The sequence below is a fragment of the Mobula hypostoma genome, chromosome 3 (genome assembly GCF_963921235.1).
Source record: "Mobula hypostoma chromosome 3, sMobHyp1.1, whole genome shotgun sequence".
Lineage (NCBI taxonomy): Eukaryota > Metazoa > Chordata > Chondrichthyes > Myliobatiformes > Myliobatidae > Mobula > Mobula hypostoma.
In genome coordinates this window covers 29,099,861-29,127,001 of record NC_086099.1, presented here as the reverse complement: position 1 = coordinate 29,127,001, position 27,141 = coordinate 29,099,861, and the positions used below count along the sequence as shown (strand labels likewise).

Sequence of the window (27,141 nt, the reverse complement as noted above, 5' to 3'; positions counted from 1 at the left end):
GGCAGGAGGGAAAAAAGATGTAGTCACAGGGAGAACATGCAGATTTCACATAGACTGCACCCAAGGCTAGAATTAAATTCAGATTATAGCAGCTCTGTGACATCAGTGAAAACTAAACTATTCACATATAGTCCTACCGCATTTTCTTAGGCATAAACCATTGGAAACCAAAACGCCCTTTCGGTTCACTTTTTCGTTGACTGTTCCAAACACATAACAGCTGTTAAGTCACCTCAACAACTTAAATTTTTACAGAACTCGTGGACATAACAGGTGATGTGCCATGCACTTTAACGTCTTCAAACATCAACAAGTAATGGCTCTTGCCATGAAAAAAAGCCTTTTTTTTAAATTTCAAAATATGTTATTGATAAAAAATTCTAAAAAATGTAAATACACGATTTCAAGTCGCCATTTTCATAACAAGTAATGTTTACCATTACCTAGAATTAATACATCAAGAGTTATTATCCAACATACTAACGTAAATAGCACATGGGGTTTTAAACACAAACATTAAGTCACTTGCATGAAATGTGTTGGGACTCCGAACCAAGTTCCTCCTCAGAGTCTCTGTGTTTAGAAAATTAGAAATTTCACAGTAACTTTGGATTAAGATGTGATCCTCACTGTGCAGGATACATTCCAGTCCTGCAATGCTCATCAATACTGGAAGGCCTTCAACAAGCCAACAGTCACTGTAAACTCCATTATCTGTAGACATAGTGGCAAGACAGCTCAGGCAGATCCTTGAGAGCCTACTGCCTGGACCTATGAATGGCAATCCCCTCCCATGCAGCATACCCAAGTTCAGGATCGTAGGCTAAAGCAATCCAGGGTTGAGGGATAGTTCCTTCAAATATTCCAACAAGGGCTGCAGTTTCTCAGGGAAAAACTGGAAAGACAGTCTCCTTGAGGACACAGAAATGGTAGGTGACCCAGGAGTCTGACAGTCTATTGAGCTTGACTGATCTGTGCAACGCCCTCCAACCTAGCACCCTGATCTAAAGGGAGAGGGAAGACTTTCACTGTGAGCCCCAGTAGAGATCAGCATAGTATGTCTAGACAGTAGACGAGGGCAAGGAGCTGGAGGAGTGTAGCAGCAACCCACGTAAAAATAGCAGCTCAGATGTGGGACAGTACAAAGGGCATCTCTGAGAGATGGCTCCTGCTGTGTGGGAGCTGGCTCTAAGGTGGGGGGGGGGGCGGGCGGGTGGTGTGAGAATGTTTTGGTGTCCAATGAGCAATTCTGATCAACGGGGGGCGGGGGGGGGCGGTTAGATCAGCCGGGAATGCTCTAAACCCTGAGCCGTGGGTCTGACAGATGCTCTAACCATGTGTTTCAGTGGTGGGCAGGTCAATCTTCCACCATCCAGTCTGTCCCTTTGTCCAACTGTCAGTGGAGAGTAGCTTCCACCATCGGTAGGACAGCACTGTCCCGGTGACCATGTCCCAGACACTGAAATAGTCCTCAGTGATAGAGAGACAGGCACATTAGGGACATTTAAGAGACTCTTAGATAAGAACATGGATGAAAGAATTTCATCTGCTAACTTCTCCTAATTGATCTGTGTAATGGACACAGCCAAGGCCACCTGCTGATGCTGTGGCAAACTAGCCAATATCTTTATAGGTATCCATTAGTCTCATGAGACCATGGATTTGTGCCTTGGATGGAAGACCGGCAGTTGCCCATGCTGCCAATCTCCCCTCTCCACACCACTGATGTTGTCCAAGGGAAGGGCACTAGGGCTGATACAGCTCGGCACCGGTGTCGTCGCAGAGCAATGTGTGGTTAAGTGCCTTGCTCAAGGACACAACATGCTGCTTCAGCTGAGGCTCGAACTAGCAACCTTCAGATCACTAGACCGATGCCTTAACCACTTGGCCACATGCCAACACAGTCAATATCTAAAGATGAAGGAACAGCTCTATGAAGATGGAACATAGCTATCTGATCTCTGGCGAACTCCTCTTTGAAAGTGAATGGGCACCATTCAAGATCTGTTACCCTACACTGAACACTCTGCAACTGTGTACAGACTCAGACCCAGACCATAAAATCCGGTCCAAATTAAAACATACGGAGTCCTGAAATAATATATGTGATCCATCCTGTCAAAGATCTTCTCTAGGTCTCTGACCAAATGAATGTTGTAATGAATGGAGCAGCTTTGAACTATGTAGAACATGTCCTCACAGGATGGTCCTGGAAGGCACCATGCCCTGTAAAGGAAGCAAAGTCACATATTGCCTTCAGAACTATGACTGAGAAGCCATTCAGCAAGCTAGTGTTTTGCTGAACCTACTACCTTTTCCCAGAAAGTTAAAGGACAAGGCACAGTCCAATCTTGTAGTATCTTGAACCTGTGACTTCATGTTTGTGCCTTGAGACATTCAATGAATCCAGCTTCAGTTTGTACATCTTGCCTAGGGTGAGTCCTTGAATGCTTGACCTAGTACTCCAAATGAAGCACCTCCTCTCAGGTACCAGATCTCAAACTCCCACCTCTTAGTCATCTCCCAAGCCTATTCTGACATGATTCTTGCCCACATCCCACCACTGACTCAATTAGAGGAAGCCTATGGTACTGAGCTAGGAATACAAGCTGGAATCCTACCATAGTGGCTGTGAATTTGTACTCAAGACATTGAATAGGTGAAATAGATGTAATAAAATGCTAGACATCAACAATGCTGGTCATGAAACCATCAGCATGTCGACAGTAATCCAGCTGATTCACCAATGTCCTTCAGAAAAGGAAATGAGGTTCTCACAACCTGTTTGCAAATCCATTTTCAACTAAGTTTAACTCCAAACTCAGCAAAATGGTCTAGCAAGCATTCAATAAGAGAAGGAAACACTGGTCTTCCACACAATAATATTCACTTTCTATGAACAATAATATCTCACAAACAACAAAATTCTTTTCAGAATTGTAGGCACTGTTATTAAGCATGTATCTTAAGTTAATTTTGGAATAACTACTGTTTCAGAAAGAGAATGCCAAGCTGGGAAATACCCAGGATATTGAGGAATAACTCTAGAACTGAAAGAAAACATGTCTACTTTGATTTCAATGATAATTAGTAGAGGAAAACCATGCGAATGCTTACAGGAAATGGGTTTGCCATTAGTGAATTACAATGAGGCCCCCTGGTTTCAATTTAATTGTTACTCAATTTTTAAAACATCAAACAGATTTCCTAGACCCAAGGAAACCTAACAACTGAAAGCAGATTAGAAAAGATTAAACCAAGATGACTGCCTTCACATCACTGCTTGAGAGGTAGGAACAGTTCATCTTGGTGCAACAATTTTATTCCACAAACCATGATCAGCCTGCGCCTCCCCCACCTAATAAATGTCAACAACCCCCAGCTGTGACGCAGGCCTCCTTCCCCACAAAACAACCATGAGGCCACCTGGGGATATAAAACTCATCTAAAGTAGCCAACTAGTTAAATATTGCAGAACATTTTAGAAAATCAACTCTAATGTTAATGCATAAAGCTGACAGGTGGTTAGAGTGGGGTATTGGGAGAAAGCTAGAAAGAGAATTCAAAGTTCAAAGTAAATTTATAATCAAAGTATGTATATTTTACCATATACCACCACGACTTTCATTTCCTTTCAGGCATTTACAGAAAAAATAAAGGAATTCAAAAGAATCAATGAAAAACTATACATAAAGACTGACAACCAGTGTGCAAAAGACAAACTGGAGAAATAATAAAAAATAGTACTATGAACTTAACACGAAATGCTGGTGGAACCCAACAGGTCAGGCAACGTCTATGGAGAGTGCTGACAGAGGGTTTTGGAACAAAATGTCAACTGTTCCTTTTTCCCCATGTTGCCTGATCTGCCGAGTTTTTCCAGCATTTTTGTAAGTATTACTCTGGATTTCCAACATCTACAGAATCTGAAAACCGTGTAGAAGATATATTTTGCTTTACCTGCAGTATTGTGAAATCTCAGTTGAATATATTTCCCAAATCTGCTACTGTTGTCATTCATCACAGTCTGAGCATTCCCAAATGCTTCCAGAAGTGGATTCACCTGCAAAAGAGAGTGTTCTTTGTAAGTTTTCCTATTATAGCAACATCTTAAATGTTAATTACAAGAAAAGGACAGCATAATACCAAGGCTGCGAACTTGACTTGACCCACAGGGTCCGTGCCTTTGCCCAACCAATATGAGGTCTATTGTCAACATAAATAAAAAGCTAAAACTACAGGAAATCCGAGAAGGTTGAACATGGTAGCAGGGTATACAGGTGGATGAAACAGATAACAAGAAAGGTATGTGATACCAGATGAGTGTTATCGGCAAAACAAAAGAAAGGGCATACAACAAAGCAAAAATTAGTGGGAAGACAGAGGATTGGGAAGCCTTTAAAACCCTACAGAGAGAAACTAAAAGAATCATTAGGAGGGAAAAGATGAAATATGAAAGTAAGCTAGTACACAAGATCAAAGTGGATAGTAAAAGCTTTTTCCAAGTACGTAAAAAAATTGAAAAGAGATGAGAGTGGATATAGGACTGCTAGAAAATGAGATTGGAAAAATAATAACGAGGACAAGGAGGTGGCAGATGAACTAAATGAGTATTCTGCATCAGTCTTCACTGTGGAAGACACTAACAGTGTGCCAGCTGTTGAAGGATGTGAGGGAAGAGAAGTGAGTGCAGTTACTATTGCAAGGCAGAGGGTGCTTAAAAAGCTGAAAGACCTAAGTCACCCGGACCAGATAAACTGCACCCTAGGGTACTGAAAAAGGTTCTGGTAGAGATTGTGAAGGCATTAGTAATGACTTTTCAAAATCACTGCACTCTAGCGTAGTGCAGCAGAATGGAAATTATAGACCAATTAGTCTGACCTCAGTGGTTGGGAAGATGCTGGAGTCAATTGTTAAGGATGAGGTTATGGAGTCTTAGGTGACACAGGACAAGGTAGGACAAAGTCAGCATGGTTTCCTTAAGGGACAATCTTGCCTGACAAACCTGTTGGAATTCTTTGAGGAAATTACATATAGGATAGATAAAGGGGATGCAGTGGATGTTGTATATTTGGATTTTCAGAAGGCCTTTGATAAGGTGCCATACATGAGGCTGCTTACCAAGTTAGGAGCGTATGGAATTACAGGCAAGTTACAGGCATGGCTAGTACATTGGCTGATTGGTAGGAGGCAGCAAGTGGGAATAAAAGGACCCTTGTCTGGTTATCTGCCAGTGACTAGTGATGTTCTGCAAGGGCCGGTGTTGAGACTGCTTTTTTTTATGCTGCATATCATTGATTTAGATGATGCAATAGATGGCTTTGTTGCCAAGTTTGCAGATGATATGAAGATTGGTAGTGGGGCAGGTAGTGTTGAGGAAACAGGAAGGCTGCAGAAAGACTTGAGACAGATTAGGAAAATGGGCAAATGAGTGACAATTGCAATACAATGTTAAAAAAATGTATGGTCATGCACTTTGGTCATAGAATTAAATGTATAGACTATTTTCTAAATGGAGAGAAAATCCAAAAATCTGAGATGCAAAGGTAATTGGGAGTCCTTGTGCAGAACAACCTAAAGGTTAACTTGCAGGTTGACTCGGTGCTGAGGAAGGTAAATGCAATGTTAGCATTCACTTCAAGAGGTCTAGACTACAAGAGCAGAGATGTGATGCTGAGGCTTTATAAGGTACTGGTGAGGCCTCGCCTTGAGTATTGTGAACAGTGTTGGGCTCCTTTTCTAAGAAAAGATGTACTGGCATTGGAGAGGGTCCAGAGGAGATTCACAAGGATGACTCCGGGGATGAATTGGCTATCATATGAGGAAAGTTTGATAGCTCTGGGCCTGTACTTGTTGGTATTTAGTGGGTGAGGAGTGACTTCATTGACAGAGTAGATGGGGAAAGGATGTTTTCCATGGGGGGGGTGAGAGAAGAGTCTAGGACAAGAGGGCACAGCCTCAGGATAGAGGGGCACCCATTTAAAACAGAGATGCAGAGAAATATTTTTGGCCAGAGGATGGTGAATTTGTGGAATTTATTATCACAGGCAGCTGTGGAGGCCAGGTCATTGGGTGTGTTTAAGACAGAACTTGATAGGTTCTTGGTTGGACACGGCATCAATGGTTACGGAGAGAAGGCTGGGGAGTGGGGCTGAGGAGGGGAAAAGGATCTGCCATGATTGAATGGCAGTGCAGACTTGATGGGCCATGTGGTCTAATTCTGCTCCTATGTCTTATGGTCTTAAGAATTACAATGAGGTCCCCTGCTTTCAAAATTGTTACCCAATTTTTTAAACATCAGACAGATTTTCCAGACCCAAAGGAACCTAACAATTGAAAACAGATTAGAAAATTTGAAACTAGCGGTGACTCCCTTCATAACAGTGCCCAAGAGAAGGGTTGGTTCATCTGGGTCAACAATTGTATTCCACGAACCAAGATCAGTCCGCACCTCCCCCACCTAATAAACATCAACAAACCCCAACTATGACACAGGCCTCCTTCCCCACAAAACAAATTTGATGCCATCTGGGGCTATAAAAGTCACCTAAAGTAGCCGGACAGTTAAATATTGCAGAATATTTGAGAAAATCAACTCTAATGTCCAAAGCTGAAAGATGATTGGTGTTTGGTGTTCAGGAGAAAGTTAGAAAGAGAGCTCACAGTTCAAAGTAAGTTTATAATCCAAGTACTTATACATTACCATATGCTACCTTGAGATTCATTTTCTTGCCGGCATTTCAAAGGTTCATTTCATTGTCAAAGTATGCATGTACAATACAACTCTGATATATCGCCCACATGAAAAATGGCAGCTGGAATACCAAATCCCTAATCTTCCAACCAACCCCTCACACAAAAACCAACAGATCGCCCACCCGGAAAATAGCAGCCAGACATCAAAAACCCCAAACCCTCAACACCCTCCCCCGCAAAAAAAAAGAACATAGCCAACAGCATCTAACCCCAAACCCCCATCTCCTACATACAAAAACACAGACCGCCCACACAGAAAAAAAACACTTATGACAGGAAAAATAAAAAATACAACAGAATCTATGAAAAGCTCTGCATAAAGACTGACAACCAATGTGCAAAATTAGACAATCTGAGCAAATAATAAAAATAATGCTACGAACATAACACAAAATAACTCAGCAGGTCAGGTAACAACTATACAGAGTGCTGATGAAGGGTCTCAGCCTGAAATGTCCACCGTTTATTCATTTCCATAGATGCCTCCTGACCTGCTGATATCCCCCAGCATTTTGAGAGTGTTGCATAGGAAACCAGCATTTTTTAAACTTGTTTTCTCTTGTTCATCTAACCTACAAAAGGTCTTTCAGCTAAAATATTAATGTGTTGCAATTCCACAGATGCCACCTAATCTGCTGAACGTTGTCAGCAATATGTGGTTTTATTTTTATGACCAGCATCTTCTACTGGCTGGGGGAGCAGGGGGTTGGGGGGGGGGCGGGGAAGGGCACTATTGACACCATCAATAGCCTTGTCAAATTAATGGCCAATTTTGTCTTCATTTTGCTTACAACACCTTTCCTGGATTAGTGAGCCAATATTATCACATCCCTGAAGAATGCCTAAAATACTGACCTCCGACATGCTACAGCTTTTATCTACTTGCAGAGTCACTGCTCTGGTATTCACACCTAAAACTCAATTTCTTCTCTTGAGATTCGCCTTAACACTTATCTTGTCGATCGGTCTTTTGGTCACTGACTGAACATCTCATGTCTGTACATATACTTTGTTTAAACAGGAGTGCTGTGAAATGTCTTTTATTATCAAAATGCTATTTTTCTTTTCATATTGTCTATTTTCTTTGGATTTATCTAATAAATAAAGTGCACTTAATTCATAATTCAGTCATTGAATTTAAATGATTTCAATTTCCTCTCAATCAAAAACACCTGTGCTTATTTAAATACCAAATTCAAATTGCGAATAAGTTTTCATTCCACACATGCTAATACGAACATAGGTATAAACGTAAATAGCTAGCCTGTCTAAACAAGTCATGACCCTGCATATCTCCAGAATTTTTTGGGCTTCTATTCTGCTTAAAGAACAATTTTCATCTCTCCAGTATCACCTTATAGTTGCAATCCTTTTCCTGGAACCATTCAAACAAATCTTTTCAATGCTGCCTTCTGAACCTTTTCTACTTGTTTAAAGTGTACCAATTAAAATTGGATTGGATGAATCTTATAAGGGTTTAAAACACCCTCCTTGTATGATGGATATTTACTGACCAGGTTCTGTTTTCTAAACACAGCAGCTTATACTTCTATAGATCAAATTGTTGTTTTTCAGTATGTTAAATTTCCAACCAATATTCTTTGATTAGCTACTTGTTGTAAATGGGAACACGAGGAACTCTGCAGATGCTGGAAATTCAAGCAATACACACAAAATGCTGGTGGAACACAGCAGGCCAGGCAGCATCTATAGGAAGGAGTACAGTCGACGTTTCGGGCCGAGACACTTCGTCAGTACGACCTGAAAGAAGAGAGAGTAAGCAATTTGAAAGCGGGGGGTGGGGGGAGATCCGAAATGATAGGAGAAGACAGGAGGGGAAGGGATGAAGCTAAGAGCTGGAAAGTTGATTCGCAAAAGGCATACAAGGCTGGAGAAGGGAGAGGATCATGGGACAGGAGGCCAAGGGAGAAAGAAAGGAGGAGGGGAGCACCAGATGGAGAGTAGGCAAGGAGTTATTGTGAGATGGACAGAGAGAAAAAAAGAGAGAGAAGAAAAAAAAGGAGCCTGTTCTCCATCTTCCTCTGGTGCTCCCCTCCCCCTTTCTTTCTCCCTCATATCCCTTTTGCCAATCAACTTTCCAGCTCTTAGCTTCATCCCTCCCCCTCCTGTCTCCTCCTATCATTTCGGATCTCCCCTCCCCCTCCCGCTTTCAAATCTCTTACTATCTCTTCTTTCAGTTAGTCCTGACAAAGGGTCTTGGCCCGAAACGTCGACTGTACTTCTTCCTATAGATGCTGCCTGGCCTGCTGCTTTCCACCAGCATTTTGTGTGTGTTGTTTGTTGTAAATGGGAGCCAGTTTTCAGTTCTTAATGTAAATGGCAAGCAATAATTAGCTTGAAGTTAAAAGGACAGCTTTGCAAACAAGCTCTGTCCTAGAGCAGACTTGCTGGCTCACAACATCTGGCTTAATGCTCAAGAGGTGCAATGTCATCAATGGGCTATGTTAATTTGGCTTGTTCCAAACTAAACAATGCTGGCTAACGCTACATCCATACTACACTGGATAATTTTGAAAACAAAGCTTTTTCTCTTCGTTTTGACCCTTAAGTCCACACTGAAATGGTGTTTTCATCCCCTGAAAACGGAGATTTTCGAAAACACTCTCCAGAGTGTGTAAATTTGAAAACGATTGTTTCACGTTGTAGTGTAGATGGGGTAAATGCAGAGATTTAAAAATGCTGTCATGACAACACCACAAGAACAATACTTTTTCTGCTTCTGCTTGGTACTGCGCACGCACTGCCAGACCGCTGTTATAACGCGCAGTCGGTGTGAACGGCGTGAGAGTTAAATTGTAAAGTGAGCTTTTTTGACTAGATCCCCTAAATTAATTTGATTGAGTCTATCTTTAAAAATATTAATGTCAGAAATACCGCGCAGGTCTGGAGGCAGAAGATTCCAATCTCTTGTTGATCTTGGGTAGAGGAGGGCTTCATGTGTGTGTTGTTTACTTTATTGTCTACGTTAATAGTTTGTTTGGAATTAAACATCTCTACTGCTTTGCTGACTTTGTAGTCGTTTGTACCTTGCAGAAACAGCTCGACTTCATTGTCTGTCTAAACGAAGAAGTCCGGTCTGATTTTTCCAGCAGAGGTTTTCTTTGTATTCCTCGAAGACATTGTTGAAAACTTTCTTTCGCTGTTGTTGTTGGTACTCTAGTTTTATTCTATGGAAATAGCACAAAGCCACCGCGGAAACATAAATATTATACCGTTTCCTCTTCGCTTGTTTTCTGTCGATGTAGCTGCACATGCCCAGTGGGAGTAGATTCACCCAAATATCTGTTTTGGTGTCGACAGAGATATTTTGAAAAACACGTAGTGTGGACGCCTGTCATTTTTACTCGAAACCGGCATTTTCAAAATTATCCAGTCTAGTGTGGACGTAGCCTAAGATGTTTAGTTCAAGGAAGCTTGCAGACCAGAGTGACATTATCATTTAGCATATCAAACAATGGGTGCCACAGAAGTGTAGCGGTTAGTGTGACGCTATTACAGCTTGTGACATACCAGAGTTTGGTGTTCAATTCTAACACCCCAGCTGTTCCAGTTTCCTCCCTTAGACCAAAGGGTAGTTTACTTGGTCATCATAAATTGTCCCAAGATTAGGTTTGGATTAATTGAGGTGTGGGGTTAATTGAAGTTATGGGGTTGCTGGAACAGTGTAGCTTGAAGGGACAGAAGGGCCTCAAAATAAAAACTGAAAAGCCGATCTGTTAATAATTGAGTCACAAACAAGAGAAAATCTGCAGATGCTGTAACTCCAAGCAACACACACACACACAATGCTAAAGAGACTCAGCAGGCCAGGCAGCATCTATGGAAAAGAGTACAGACAATGTCTTGAGCCAAGACCCTTCATCACAACCCTCCTGATGAAGGATCTCGGCCCAAAATGTCGACTGTACTCTTTTTTCCATAGATGCTATCTGGCCTGCTGAGTTCCTCCATGTTGCTGTTAATAGTTGGAAGGATTGTATACTCAAGAGAGTCTGCTTCACAACATGAATTGTGGGTACCTGGGATCTATGTCTCCAGAAGCTTTTAGATCACCTGTGTCAAAAGGTATCTGAAAAAATATCACGTGTATGAAGTCATCCAAGTGGCAAAGAAACAGTATAAATGTAGACAGCAGTCTAGGCTTTTAGGAATGGTCAAAGAACTTCAAGAAGAATGACAGAAAGACAGGGTGAAATAGAATCCATTCCTCTGCCTCTGGATCATCCATGGTTTGTGGGTATGTCTTTTCAGATTATAGGATTTGTACCTGTGTTTTGGAAATCCTTTGCGTTTTAGAAATAGTTTGTAACTTTGAAACCTTTCATAAGATAGAAAACCTCCATGAGTCTTAAATGTGCTTTAAGAATTTTGTTTGGATTTCACTAAAAATAACTGAACTGAACTGTTTAAACCACTTTGTTAAATGGAATCATTTCTTCCTTGGTGGGGTGGGTGGGGGGTGGCATCCCACCCCTCAAATAGTGGCTGTTGGCAGCTAAACTCGTCATGAAGGATAAACAGGGAAGTGAACTAGTCTTTGAAGACTGAGCATTTACAATATAGCCTTTCTTTGGTGAAGGTTTCCCGTAAATATTAATATCGGTGAGGGCTTGAAGTCTTTGTTTGAGTTTAGAACTTCACAGTCAGCAAATCCATTGCCATCACACCTGTTTTCGAATCCCATAAGCTTTATTGCATCTCTACACCAGATCTGACCAACAAGATCAAGACCTGTCTTAGCTGGAAGAGAGAAGAGGTCCTTGTATGTGAGAGGCATCATGTAGAGACAACATATCACCTCCAATGCCCACTGTCCTCAGCACAGCTGTGGTGGGGAAGATTTTTGGTAGGGAAGCATTTTGACCCCAGTTCTGTCAATGCAATACCTGGCTTTCACACATTTCTCTGTACATCACCTCATATTGTTTAACACTGTCCAATGTCCTTTGAATGTGCCAATTGGATTCCTATCCCACCTGTCACAATGCATCCACATCCTGAGAACATGAGTAAACTATCTTCTGCAGCTTTCATTTACCGTACGACAAAGGAGCAGAATTAGGCCATTCAGTCCATCAAGTTTGTTCCGCCATTCCATCATGGCTGATCCTGCATCCCACTCAACGCCATACACCTACATTCTCACCATATTTTTTGATGCCCTGACCGATCAGGAAACAATCAACTTCTGTCTTAAATATACACATGGATATGGCCTCCACCACAGTCTGTGGCAGAGCATTCCACAGTGTTACTACTCTATAGCAAAAAAAATTCCTCCTTACCCCTGTTCTAAAGGGTCAACCCTCAATTTTGAGGCTATGCCCTCTAGTTCTGGGTACCCCCACCATAAGAACATCCTTTCAACATTCAGTAGGTTTCAATCAATCCTGCATTCTTCTAAATTCCAGTGAGTACCCAAAGCTGCCAAACACTTCTCATACAGTGGCACGCAAAAGTTTGGGCAGCCCTGCTCAAAATATCTGTTACTGTGAATAGCTAAGTGAGTAGAAGATGAACTGATCTCCAAAAGTCATAAAGTTAAAGATGAAACATTCTTTTCAACATTTTAAGCAAGATTAGTGTATTATTTCTGTTTTGTACAATTTTAGAGTGAAAAAAAGGAAAGGAGCACCATGCAAAAGTTTTGGCATCCCAAGAGATTTGAGGTCTCAGATAACTTTTGCCAAGGTCTTAGACCTTAATTAGCTTGTTAGGGCTATGGCTTGTTCACAATCATCATTAGGAAAGGCCAGGTTATGCAAATTTCAAAGCTTTATAAATACCATGACTCCTCAAACCTTGTCCCAACAATCAGCAGCCATGGGCTCCTCTAAGCAGCTGCCTAGCACTCTGAAAATTAAAATAAATGATGCCCACAAAGCAGGAGAAGGCTATAAGAAGATAGCAAAACGTTTTCAGGTAGCTGTTTCCTCAGTTCATAATGTAATTAAGAAATGGCAGTTAACAGGAATGGTGGAAGTAAAGTTGAGGTCTGAAAGACTAAGAAAAGTTTCTGAGAGAACTGCTCGTAGGATTGCTAGAGAGGCAAATCAAAACCCCCGCTGGACTGCAAGAGACCTTCAGGAAGATTTAGCAGACTTTGGAGTGGTGGTGCACTGTTCTACTGTGCAGCAACATCTGCACAAATATGACCTTCATGGAAGAGTCATCAGAAGAAAACCTTTCCTGCGTCCTCACCACAAAATTCAGCATCAGAAGTTTGCAAAGAAACATCTAAACAAGCCTGATGCATTTTGGAAACAAGTCCTGTGGACTGATGAAGTTAAAATAGAACTTTTTGGCAGCAATGAGCAAAGGTATGTTTGGAGAAAAAAGGGTGCAGAATTTCATGAAAAGAATACCTCTCCAACTGTTAAGCATGGGGGTGGATCGATCATGTTTTGGGCTTGTGTTACAGCCAGTGGCACGGGGAACATTTCACTGGTAGAGGAAAGAATGAATTCAATTAAATACCAGCAAGTTCTGGAAGCAAACGTCACACTGTGCGTAAAAAAAAAAGCTGAAGATGAAAAGAGGATGGCTTCTACAACAGAATAATGAACCTAAACACACCTCAAAATCCACAATGGACTACCTCAAGAGGCACAAGCTGAAGGTTTTGCCATGGCCTTCACAGTCCCCCGACCTAAACATCATCAAGAATCTGGGGATAGACCTCAAAAGATCAGTGCATGCAAGATGGCCCAAGAATCTCACAGAACTAGAAGCCTTTTGCAATGAAGAATGGTCGAAAATCCCCCAACCAAGAATTGAAAGACCCTTAGCTGGCTACAGAAAGTGTTTATAAGCTGTGGTACTTGCCAAAGGGGGCATTACTAAGTACTGACCATGCAGGGTGCCCAAACTTTTGCTTCCGGCCCTTATCCTTTTTTGTTATTTTGAAACTGTAAAAGATGGAAATAAAAAAGTAATCTTGCTTAAAATATTAAAGAAATGTGTCATCATTAACTTTATGCCTTTTGGAAATCAGGTCATCTTTTACTCACTTAGCTATTCACAGTAACAGAAATTTTGACGAGGGGTGCCCAAACTTCTGCATGCCACTGTAACGTTAATCCCTTCATTACCAGAATCATCCTCGTGAACCTCCTCTGAACTCTCTCCAATGACAACAGATTCTGAGATTAGGGCCCAAAACTGTTGACAATACTCCAAGTGCAAACTGACTAGTGTCTTATAAAGTCTCAGCATTATCTCCTTATTTTTATATTCTATTCTCCTTGAAATAAATGCCAACATTGCATTTTCCTTCTTTACCACAGACTCAACCTGCAAATTTATCTTCTGGGAGTCTTGCATGAAGACTCCCAAGTCCCTCTGCACCACTGATGTTTGAACCTTCTGCTCATTTAGAGAATAGTCCGCACGATTGTTCCTTTTACCAAAATGCATTATCATACATTTCCCAACACTGTATTCCATCTGCCATTTTTTTGCCCATTCTTCCAATTTGTCTAAGTCCTGCTGCAATCGCATTGCTTCCTCAGCATTACCTACCCCTCTACCTATCTTCGTAACATCACAAAGCCATCAATTCCATTTCTTAATCATTGACAAACAATACAAAAAGCAGCAGTCCCAATACTGACCCCTGCGAAACACCAGTAGTCATCAGCAGCCAACCAGAAAAGGCCCCTTTTATTTCCATTTGTTGCCTCCTGCCTGTCAGTCATGCCAGTGTCATTCCTGTAATGCCATAGGATTTTATCTTGTTAAGCTGCCTGTTGTGTGGCATTTTATCAAATGCTTTCTGAAAATCCAAGTAAATAACATCCACTGCTTCTCCTTTGTCCACCCTGCTTGTTACTTCCTTGAAGAACTCTTAATAGAGTTGTCAGGCAAGACTTCCCTTTACAGAAATCATGGGGACTCTGACTTATTTTATCATTAGTCTCCAAGTACCGCAAAACCTCATCCTTAATAATAGACTTCAACACTTTCCCAACCACTGAAGTTAGGCTAATTGGCCTATAATTTTAAAAACGCAAACAACAGGAATACTGCAGATGCTGGAAATTCAAGCAACACACATCAAAGTTGCTGGTGAACACAGCAGGCCAGGCAGCATCTCTAGGAAGAAGTACAGTCGACATTTTAGGCCGAGACCTTTCATCAGGAGGGGTCTCGGCCTGAAACGTTGACTGTACCTCTTCCTAGAGATGCTGCCTGGCCTGCTGCATTCACCAGCAACTTTGATGGGTGTGGCCTATAATTTCCTTTCTTTTGCCTTCCTCCCTTCTTAAAGAGTGAAACGATATTTGCAATCTTCCAGTCCTTCGGGGCCATGCCATAATCAAGTGATTCTTTAAAAGATCATGACCAATGCATCTGTTACTTCTTCAGCAAACTGTCTCAGGACTCTGGGACGTAGTCCATCCAGTCTAGGCGATATATCCACCTTAAGACCTTTCAGTTTGCCTCGCAGTTTTTCCTTTGTAATAGCAATAGCACTCACTCCTGCTCCCTGACACTCACAGACATCTGGCACACTGCCAGTGTCTTTCACAGTGAAAAGAGATGCAAAGTACCCATTAAGTTCATCTGCCATTTCTTTGTCCCCCATTACTACCTCACCAGCATCATTTTCCAGTGGTCCAATATCAACTCTCACCTCCCTTATACTCTTTATTAAACTGAAAAAACTTTTGGCATCTTGCTTTATATTATTGGCTAGTCTGCCCTCATATTTCATCTTTTCCCTTCTTATGGCTTTTTTTAATTGACTTTTGTCAGATTTTCAAAGCTTCTGAATCATCCAACTTTCCATTCACTTTTGCTACCTTACATGCCCTTTCCTTGGCTTTTCTGCTGGTAGTACTGTTAAGGTGACAACTAAATTGCTTTGTATAGAATGCAGACACCATTTTTAGTCACGTCTCTAAACTAACCAAGTGGAAACCTTCACATTTAGCTGACCGCAGGCTTCAGCTAGTGTTCAGATATCAATGTCTATCTACCTTAATTAATACATCACATGACGATGAATCATTGCAGATACTTTTTATTTTGACAATTGTTGTCGTCAGTGAAGAATAGACCAGACGGCACAGCCTCAGAACACAAAGATGTCCCTTTGGAAAAGAGATGAGGAGGAATTTCTTTAGCCAGGGTTGGTGAATCTGTGGAATTTATTGCCACAGATGACCAAGTCAAAGACCAAGTCATTGAGTATACTTAAAGCGGAGGTTGATTGGTTCTTGATTAGCAAGGGCATCAAAGGTTATGGGGAAAGTGGGGTAAGAGAGATAATAAATCAGCAGAACAGACTCAATGGACTCAGTAGCCTAATTCTGCTCCTATGTCTTATGGTCTTATGCTCTGATTTTAGTTCTGCCTTGTCTAAGAAATAGTATTTGTTGGATTAGCAAAGAAACCCACAGCGACAACAAAGTTGGGATGCCGCTGTTTTGGAGAACAACACAGGACTAATCTTCAGTGCGGTGAAAGTTCTTGACATTGAAGCAAACTTGATCAGGAATGCTGGATACACATGAGATGCAATGGGCAACTCATCAAATAGACTCGGGCATTTGTCCTCTATATGACCATGTGGAGTATTCAAGACAAGTAACACTGTTATGGTCTTGGAGAAGTGGAAGATGCATATTACAGCTTGACAACACAGAGACTTTATTAGCACCGCAGAACAGAAGAGATCTCTTACAAATTATGTAGCAGTTAATGCACTGTTTTACAGTGCCAGTGACCTGGGTTCAATTCCTGCCACTGTCTGTAAGGAGATTGTATGTTCTCCTGTGACCATGTGGATTTCTGCCAGATGCTTTGGTTTTCTCCCACATTCCAAAGATGTATGGGTTAGTAGGTTAATTGGTCTCATAGGTGTATATGGGCTCACTGGGCCAGAAGTGCCTGTTACCGTGCAGTATCTCTAAATCAGAGGTTCCCAACCTTTATGCCATGGGGCCAATAGCCGTGGACTCCAGGTTAACATCTGCTCTAAATAAATAAATAAATACATTGTAAAATCCTCAAAAGGGATATTTAGCTTGATTTTGTGAGGAGAATGTAGAATGAAGGATGTTGCAAGAGAAATTCAAGCTAAGCAGGTTAATATGGTGACCCTGATTGTCATGGCAGCATCAAGGGAGTCAGCAGTAGTGTGATGGCTCGTTAAAACAAAGAGGCAGCTTTGGTCAGGGAGAAGTGCAAGAAACAGAGAGAAGGCAGTGATAGCCTAGACATCTTTATCAAAACTGAAGCACATGAACACTGCAAGAAGGTTTAGCAAGCATACAGTAGCTCACATAATCGCAGGAAGGTCACACTTACTGTATTTTGTTTAGACAAAGCAAGGGTCTTCAAATGACTGTTGAAGATGGCCCATGTCTAGGTCATCATAGGATGAGAAATATTGAACAAAAAGGTTTGGCTTTTCAAGAAGTTAACAGTTCATTGAGAAGATAGTGTCCTCAAGCATTGGATGCAGGAAGGCAAGGCCATGGAACAGAATCTGAAAGTCCAAACATACAACATCCACTGTATCCCCGTTATCTATTCTACAAGAGGTCTAGAATATCACTATGTCCAAGTATTTGCCCAAATGCCTTTTAAACATATGTAATTATATTTGTCTTATCACCTCCTCCGACAGGCTCATTCTAGATATTTATCACCTCTTATATGCAAACAGGTAGAAAAGAACTTGAGTTAATGAAGAATAGGAACACTGGACGACTGACAATTGGGAAGGCTTTTGACAACAGGGTGCAAACAGGAAGTAGGCAGGAGAGAGATCAGAGGACAGTAGCCTGTAATTCAAAGGTCTGTAGTAGGGCTTGAAGCTGCAACCAGAGTGGTGAGGTAGGCATGAGCAAGAGACTATTCTGACTTTGAAAAGCTACTGCAGTGGGTGTAGTGTATTTAATATTTGGATAATATTTGAGTAATCTTGTATATAGGTTGAGTAAGCATTCTTGTTTAAGTAATTCATTTTGGGTTACATGTTAAATATGTCAATTGCATACATCATCACACTACCACATGATATGTGCACGCCTCACTTAAAGTAGCGGGATGTAGTAGATTGGCATTTCGGACTCCGAGTCTTCCTTTGAATTAGTTTAATATTTTGAAATTACAAAACATAACAGTGAAGAGAATGATACAATGAAGGCTGGGAAGTCAACTTTGACATGTTTTTTAAGGTTATGTTGAGGAAAACCCTCCCATTTCCAAACCCTGAAGCAATGCTTGAAAAGCCCTGATTTACTGGAATTTAGTCTGTCTTTTATTCTAACACAGTATACATTAGCTACCTGGTGGAATTATAAATTGCCACCATTGTAATTCCTTTAGCTGTGGAAAAAGATGATTGTAATCTTAATTAAAAAGTCTCTTTCCCAAAGTAAAAATGTTCGGTTCTCAATTTTGGTCTACCTACATCCTGAACTTTGCAAAAACTTAAAGCAAGTCATTTTCCCTCCCACTTATTTGGCAACCAAAGGCACTGCACATTGACGACCTTGTAAGCCAAGTTCAACAGAATCCTAAAATAGACCATGGCACTAAATGTAATTAATGCCAGAATTCAAAAAGCTCACCCTTCAATGTTTTAAAAAAAACCCTAATGTCTGCCAATTTTAATGTAAGCTGCTAGAAAACAGGAAGAAAAAAGAGCCCATAAATTCCCTTTTATGCTTTACACCTCTGCATACTAAACATGCTCTCTAAATGGATGTAGGCAAGACAGATTTGAAGTATTCATTTCAAATCAGACAATAAGGATGCAATAGTAGTGACGAGATGGAGGCAAACCTTTCTCCAAAGCTCACCCCTTATCTGCTAGCAGGCATAGTTCAGTCATGGGCGTTCCACAGTGGAGCCTCTTGTACAGCATTCAACCCAGCAGAGCATCAACCGGGCACCTGCCCTGACTGACTCGTGCTCCTCCACAAAGTCAATGACTATACCTGGTATTTCCTCAGACCTCCTGATTGTTAGTGACCATTAAAGTGTGGAACAAGAATGAAACTCTAGTAATAATTTAAAACATCATATTCAATTGTTGGACAAACGAAACAGTGCAATAATAAATTACTGCAATTTGATGTTAAAATGTTTTTCAAGTATACAATGAGTGAAGTCACTGGAACACATTTTGACAAGAATGGCTGACTTATTATTTTCAACAGTTAGACAACACCAGACATCCCACCTCTTCCGGAAAGTCTGGGAGTCTCCCGCAAATTAATAGTGGCTCCCTGATTTCCACAAATTATATACAATGTGCCGGAAATTGATTTTTTTCAGAGCGAGTGTGAGAGAGCGCAAGAGCGAAAGAGCGTGCGCGAGAGAGCGAGAAAGCAAGCGCGCGAGAGAGTGAGAAAGCAACTGCGCAAGAGAGAGCGAGAAAATAACCGCGCAAGAGAGAGCGAGAAAACAACCGCGAGAGAGAGAGAGCACAAGAGCGAGAAAGCGCGCGCGAGTGAGAGTGGCCACGAGCGAGAGTTCCAAAAAAAGTCAGAGTGGCAGAGTGTTCCAAAAAAATAAAACGTACGTCACCCCAGACTACACTAAAGTGTACCCCTGCCTAATAGGGGTCAAAAATAATGACAGTGTTGTTCACTGCACTGTTTGCAACAACGACTGTTCTATTGCCCATGGTGGGTTAAGACTGTAAAAGACATGTTGAGGTGAGTTTAACAAGTGTCATTCGTTCATTAGCATAGCTAACATTATTTAACCTAGCTGACTAGCTGCTCAGGAGCTACTCTATTGCAGACATCCCACCTCTCCTGGAAGTCTCCCGCAAATTGATGGTGCTACCTCCCTGAAATGAGTTTTTGCAGGGTGGGATGTCTGCAACACAACAAACTAATTAAATAGATTCTGCTATGGTGCTTTGCTCAACAGTATCTGAACATTACAGATTTCCAAACATAGTGATGTGAAAAGTTCAAAGTGCTAGTCAAAAACACAGCATCAGCTATTAAAACATGTAATAAGGTGGGCCAAGAACTTAACACTTATAGTTTACTAGATTTTCCAGACATTCTAAAAATGTTTCACAACTAACAATTCCATGTGGGGTAAGCTGCAGGTATTGTAAGATTCTCATACTATCTCAAACAGAGGATACAAAACCAGCTGGATATTGCTACCTCAGCATCTATTTCTAAAAGAACATGACACATGATGTCATGACACAGCACAGAAGATAAAAAACTGAAAGTGAAATAGATGACAAAATACTATGAGAACAAAAGTAAAACATAAAGATCAGAGAAAGAGAGATTTAAAAAAAGAAAAATCAAAAGAAACAAAACACAAGAGTCACTCGCAACTAAACAGGCCCTTCAGCTCACAATGTTGAGCCAAATAAAATAAATCAGCAATCAAAATGCCAACTAATCTTTCACCGTAACCTTTCACTTCCCTCACATTCATGTGCCTAACTAAACTTCTCTTACACACACACATATACATACACACACACACACTTAGTGTAATTTACAGTATTTTTTCTACATTATGTATATTGCATTGTACTGCTGCTGGAAAGTTAACAAATTTAATGACATGTGCCAGTGATATTAAACCTGATTCAAAGTCTGCCTCTCCCAACACCCCAGGCAGTGCATTCCAGGCACTCACCACTCTGTGTAAAAAAAATTGCCCCACGCATCCTCTTTAAAATTTGTCTCATTAACATTTTGCTATTTAGGCAGACGAATCATGGCTTTATAAACAATAAGCGTTCAGTAGCATTCTTAACTTCATGTCATCAATATAATTAATGGTTACAATGGCTGCAAGGTGGTAGAAATAAGACCAAAGTTGCCAATAAAAACATTTAAAGCGACAGGCCTTGTTTCTGCCCATTTCTTCTTTGCACACAGTTAATCTAATTGCAATTCTGGGAAGGACTTTTCACATTAAAGTAAAAGAACCACTTCATCATAGCATAAGAATCTATGGGCTAGTATATTCAAACTAAGTCATATCACACCTGAATATGATTGCGTAAGTGTTAGAAAGCGACAAGTGCAAGTAAGTGACAGAAAAGTGGAGTCAGAAGGTTGAAAATAATGGGGAATGTTTTGTTTCAGAACCCAGGCTTTTATATTTTTGTAGATGATCACAAAATCTGGTGTAGGATAGGAAGACAAAGATTATAGACATCTCTTGGTAGTTCAACATAGGGTGGCACGATGGAATAACGCTTAGTGAAACACATTGCAGCCCAGCCCCAGCGATCAGGCTTCAGTTCCCACTGATGTCTGTGAGCAGTTTGCGCATTCTCCCCATGACCATGCTGGTTTCCTCTGGGTTCGCCTGCTTCCTGCCATATTCCAAAACGTACAGGTCAGGGTTAACGAGTGACCATGCTGGTTTCCTCTGGGTTCGCCTGCTTCCTGCCATATTCCAAAACATACAGGTCGGGGTTAACGAGTGACCATGCTGGCACCAGAAGCACAGCAACACTGGCGGGCTGCTCCAGCACATCCTTGAAGTGTATTAGTCCTTGACACAAATAACGCATTTCACTGAATAGTTTGATGTACATGCGAGAAATAAAACTGATCTTTAAAGTCTTTGTGTTTGACTCACTAGTTCAGTATACTAACATACTGATTTGAATGGTCCTGAAAACATACACAAGATATTATTCTCCTACCAGCAATGACAAGATTCTCACAATACTTCATGTTGGCAATCGGTGCAGTGCTATTGTAAACCGATTACTGTAAAAAAATAATAACAGGCTGCATTATGAGGTGGTTTACAACATAAATGAAACATTGTACAGTCAGCTGAATTGACAAGATCAAACATTAATACCAGCCTTTACTTCTATTCTGTTCACTTCTTCCTGTTAAGCACTTTTGTAGTAAAGCTTGACTAGTAGGGAACAGACAAGATAGAAACATAGAAACATAGAAAATAGGTGCAGGAGTAGGCCATTCGGCCCTTCGAGCCTGCACCACCATTTATTATGATCATGGCTGATCATCCAACTCAGAACCCCGCCCCAGCCTTCCCTCCATACCCCCTGACCCCTGTAGCCACAAGGGCCATATCTAACTCCCTCTTAAACATAGCCAATGAACTGGCTTCAACAGTTTCCTGTGGCAGAGAATTCCACAGATTCACCACTCTGTGTGAAGAAGTTTTTCCTAATCTTGGTCCTAAAAGGCTTCCCCTTTATCCTCAAACTGTGACCCCTCGTTCTGGACTTCCCCAACATCGGGAACAATCTTCCCGCATCTAGCCTGTCCAATCCCTTTAGGATCTTATACGTTTCAATCAGATCCCCCCTCAATCTTCTAAATTCCAATGAGTACAAGCCCAGTTCATCCAGTCATTCTTCATATGAAAGTCCTGCCATCCCAGGAATCAATCTGGTGAACCTTCTTTGTACTCCCTCTATGGCAAAGATGTCTTTCCTCAGATTAGGGGACCAAAACTGCACACAATACTCCAGGTGTGGTCTCACCAAGACCTTGTACAACTGCAGTAGTACCTCCCTGCTCCTGTACTCGAATCCTCTCGCTATAAATGCCAGCATACCATTCGCCTTTTTCACCGCCTGCTGTACCTGCATGCCCACTTTCAATGACTGGTGTATAATGACACCCAGGTCTCGTTGCACCTCCCCTTTTCCTAATCGGCCACCATTCAGATAATAATCTGTTTTCCTATTTTTGCCACCAAAGTGGATAACTTCACATTTATCCACATTAAATTGCATCTGCCATGAGTTTGCCCACCACCCAACCTATCCAAGTCACCCTGCATCCTCGTAGCATCCTCCTCACTGCTAACACTGCCACCCAGCTTCGTGTCATCCGCAAACTTGGAGATGCTGCATTTAATTCCCTCATCCAAGTCATTAATATATATTGTAAACAACTGGGGTTCCAGCACTGAGCCTTGCGGTACCCCACTAGTTACCGCCTGCCATTCTGAAAAGGTCCCATTTATTCCCACTCTTTGCTTCCTGTCTGCTAACCAATTCTCCACCCACACCAATACCTTACCCCCAATACCGTGTGCTTTAAGTTTGCACACTAATCTCCTGTGTGGGACCTTGTCAAAAGCCTTTTGAAAATCCAAATATACCACATCCACTGGTTCTCCCCTATCCACCCTACTAGTTACATCCTCAAAAAATTCTATGAGATTCGTCAGACATGATTTTCCTTTCACAAATCCATGCTGACTTTGTCCGATCATTTCACCGCTTTCCAAATGTGCTGTTATCACATCCTTGATAACTGACTCCAGCAGTTTCCCCACCACCGACGTTAGGGTAACCGGCCTATAATTCCCCGGTTTCTCTCTCCCTCCTTTTTTAAAAAGTGGGGTTACATTAGCCACCCTCCAATCCTCAGGAACTAGTCCAGAATCTAACGAGTTTTGAAAAATTATCACTAATGCATCCACTATTTCTTGGGCTACTTCCTTTAGCACTCTAGGATGCAGACCATCTGGCCCTGGGGATTTATCTGCCTTCAATCCCTTCAATTTACCTAACACCACTTCCCTACTAACATGTATTTCACTCAGTTCCTCCATCTCACTGGACCCTCTGTCCCTTACTATTTCTGGAAGATTATTTATGTCCTCCTTAGTGAAGACAGAACCAAAGTAATTATTCAATTGGTCTGCCATGTCCTTGCTCCCCATAATCAATTCACCTGTTTCTGTCTGCAGGGGACCTACATTTGTCTTTACCAGTCTTTTCCTTTTTACATATCTATAAAAGCTTTTACAGTCCGTTTTTATGTTCTCTGCCAGTTTTCTCTCATAATCTTTTTTCCCTTCCTAATTAAGCCCTTTGTCCTCCTCTGCTGAACTCTGAATTTCTCCCAGTCCTCAGGTGAGCCACTTTCTCTGGCTAATTTGTATGCTACTTCTTTGGAATTGATACTATCCCTAATTTCTCTTGTCAGCCACGGGTGCACTACCTTCCTTGATTTATTCTTTTGCCAAACTGGGATGAACAATTGTTGTAGTTCATCCATGCAACCTTTAAATGCTTGCCATTGCATATCCACCGTCAATCCTTTAAGTGTCATTTGCCAGTCTATCTTAGCTAATTCACGTCTCATACCTTCAAAGTTACCCCTCTAAGTTCAGAACCTTTGTTTCTGAATTAACTATCTCACTCTCCATATTAATGAAGAATTCCACCATATTATGGTCACTCTTACCCAAGGGGCTTCTCACGACAAGATCACTAATTAACCCTTCCTCATTGCTCAAAACCCAGTCCAGAATAGCCTGCTCTCTAGTTGGTTCCTCGACATGTTGGTTCAAAAAATCATCCCGCATACATTCCAAGAAATCCTCTTCCTCAGCACCTTTACCAATTTGGTTCACCCAGTCTACATGTAGATTGAAGTCACCCATTATAACTGCTGTTCCTTTATTGCACACATTTCTAATTTCCTGTTTAATACCATCTCCGACCTCAATACTACTATTAGGTGGCCTGTACACAACTCCCAACAGCGTCTTCTGCCCCTTAGTGTTACGCAGCTCTACCCACATCGATTCCACATCTTCCCGGCTTATGTCCTTCCTTTCTATTGCGTTAATCTCTTCTTTAACCAGCAACGCCACCCCACCTCCCCTTCCTTCATGGCTATCCCTTCTGAATATTGAATATCCCTGAACGTTGAGCTCCCATCCCTGGTCACCCTGGAGCCATGTCTCTGTGATCCCAACTATATCATAATCATTAATAACAATCTGCACTTTCAATTCATCCACCTTATTACGAATGCTCCTTGCATTGACACATAAAGCCTTCAGGCGCTCTTTTACAACTCTCTTAGCCCTTATACAATTATGTTGAAAAGTGGCCCTTTTTAATGCTTGCCCTGGATATGTCGGCCTGCCACTTTTACTTTTCTCCTTTGTACTTTTTGCTTCTACCCTCACTTTACACCCCTCTGTCTCTCTGCACTGGTTCCCATCCCTCTGTTGTGAACTAACCTCCTCACACCTAGCCTCTTTAATTTGATTCCCACCCCCCAACCATTCTAGTTTAAAGTCACCTCAGTAGCTCCCGCTAATCTCCCTGCCAGGATATTGGTCCCCCTAGGATTCAAGTGTAACCCGTCCTTTTTGTACAGGTCACGCCTGCCCCAGAAGAGGTCCCAATGATCCAAAAACTTGAATCCCTGCCCCCTGCTCCAATCCCTCAGCCACGCATTTATCCTCCACCTCATCGCATTCCTACTCTCACTGTCGCGTGGCACAGGCAATAATCCCGAGATTACTACCTTTGCGGTCCTTTTTCTCAACTCCCTTCCTAGCTCCCTATATTCTCCTTTCAGGACCTCATCCCTTTTCCTACCTATGTCATTGGTACCTATATATACCACGACCTCTGGCTCCTCACCCTCCCACTTCAGGATATCTTGGACACGATCAGAAATATCCCGGACCCTGGCACCAGGGAGGCAAACTACCATCCGAGTCTCTGGACTGCGTCCACAGAATCGCCTATCTGACCCCCTTACTATCGAGTCCCCTATCACAACTGCCCTCCTCTTCCTTGCCCTACCCTTCTGAGCTACAGGGCCAGACTCTGTGCCGGAGGCACGGCAACTGTCGCTTCCCCCGGGTAAGCTGTCCCCCCCAACAGTACTCAAACAGGAGTACCTGTTGTTAAGGGGCACAGCCACCGGGGTACTCCCCATCACCTGACTTTTCCCCTTCCCCCTCCTAACCGTGACCCACTTGTCTGCCTCCCGTGGCCCCGGCGTGACCACCTGCCTTCCACTCCTCTCTATCACCTCCTCGCTCTCCCTGACCAGACGAAGGTCATCGAGCTGCAGCTCCAGTTCCGTAACGCGGTCCCTTAGGAGCTGCATCTCGATGCACTTGGCGCAGATGTAGACGTCCGGGAGGCTTGGAGACTCTATACCAACATCAGATTAAATTCTGCAATATCTTGACTAAGACAGAATTATCCCTTTTTGCAAAACTGTAAGCCATTCTCCTTGAAGAATACAATACAAGGCAGCCTAAATTAGAAAAAGGGATAGAGAAACAATGGAGATTTTTTTTGTTTGTTCAGTATTTACTTCGAGAGTGCAGTGCATTTTTTGTTAAAACAGAACTCTGTTCCTTCCAAGGCTTAAAGGAAGGGGAAATTGCAGATGCTCATACTTACCCTACAAAAATCCTACAAAAGTTAATGGATTTGGCCCAGTTCATCAGGGTAAAGCCCTCTCAACCATTGAGCTCATCTTCATGAAACAATGTCGTTGGAAAGCAGCACCCATCATCAAAGGTCCTCATCACCCAGGCCATGCTCCTTTCTCACAGCCGCCATCAGGTAGAAGGTACAGGGCCTCAGGACTTGCACCACCAAGAACAGCTTTTATCCCTCAGCCATCAGGCTCTTGAACAAAAGAGGATAACTGCACTCACCAATTGAGATGTTCCCAAATCAAATGATATCAGTTTAAGGACTCCATCTTGTTATTTCACACTCTCGTATTTATTGCTATTTATTTATATTTGGATATGCACAACTTGTTGTCTTCCATGCTTTTCCTGATCTTTCATTGATCCTGTTAAAGTTACTATTCTATAGATTTGCTGAGTATGCCCACAGGAAAAAGAATCACAGGGTTGTATGTGGTGTCATACGAATATGTGCTCTGATAATAAAATTTACTTTGAACTTCGAAAATGTGATTGATTTTGTCTCCTTTGTCTGTACATTCAGCCATATAGATCTGTAACTGAAAGGGTACCAATTCCTGGGATCTATAATTTACCTCAACTCATCAGTAGTGTTCCTGAACTCTTTCATATGTGATGAGAGACTAGAGGGCAGGACAGAGAAGTAAATGAATTCACATAAATTCTATGAGACATTTCATACTGTATCGCACATTTTGGGTGGCGGGGTACAGATACAGTGGCATGCAAAAGTTTGGGCACCCCTGATCAAAATTTCTGTTACCGTGAATAGCTAAGGGGGTAAAAGATGAACTGATTTCCAAAAGGCATAAAGTTAAAGATGACACATTTCTTTAATATTTTAAGCAAGGAAACCCTTTTATTTCCATCTTTTACAGTTTCAAAATAACTCCTCATTTTTACTCCTCATGTATATGAAAGATGTAAGTAATAAAGTCAATTCAATTCATATTAAACCATACCACCTGCTCCCATTATTCTCCATACAAAATGATTGTTTGAACATAGAAGTTTGTGTAAGAGTATCTACCTCTGACATCTCCCCCTACACTTTCTTCCAATCACCTTAAAAAAATACCCTCTCGTATTAGCTCCTGCTGCCCTGGGAAAAAGTGCTGGCTGTCCACTCCATCTGCGTCTTTTATCACCTTA

At 41.7% G+C, this 27,141-nt stretch overlaps 1 protein-coding gene across 2 annotated transcripts in view; it reads right to left on the bottom strand.

Moving 5' to 3' along the window:
• The window catches only part of LOC134343909 (myosin-IIIb), a 182,234-nt gene that overhangs the window by 106,482 nt on the left and 48,611 nt on the right, over nt 1-27,141 (bottom strand). For both annotated transcript variants that reach the window (XM_063042818.1, XM_063042819.1), the window contains exon 5: nt 3,961-4,063. In XM_063042818.1, the coding sequence (XP_062898888.1) occupies nt 3,961-4,063 (103 nt within the window). The remainder of the gene's footprint in view (nt 1-3,960; nt 4,064-27,141) is intronic.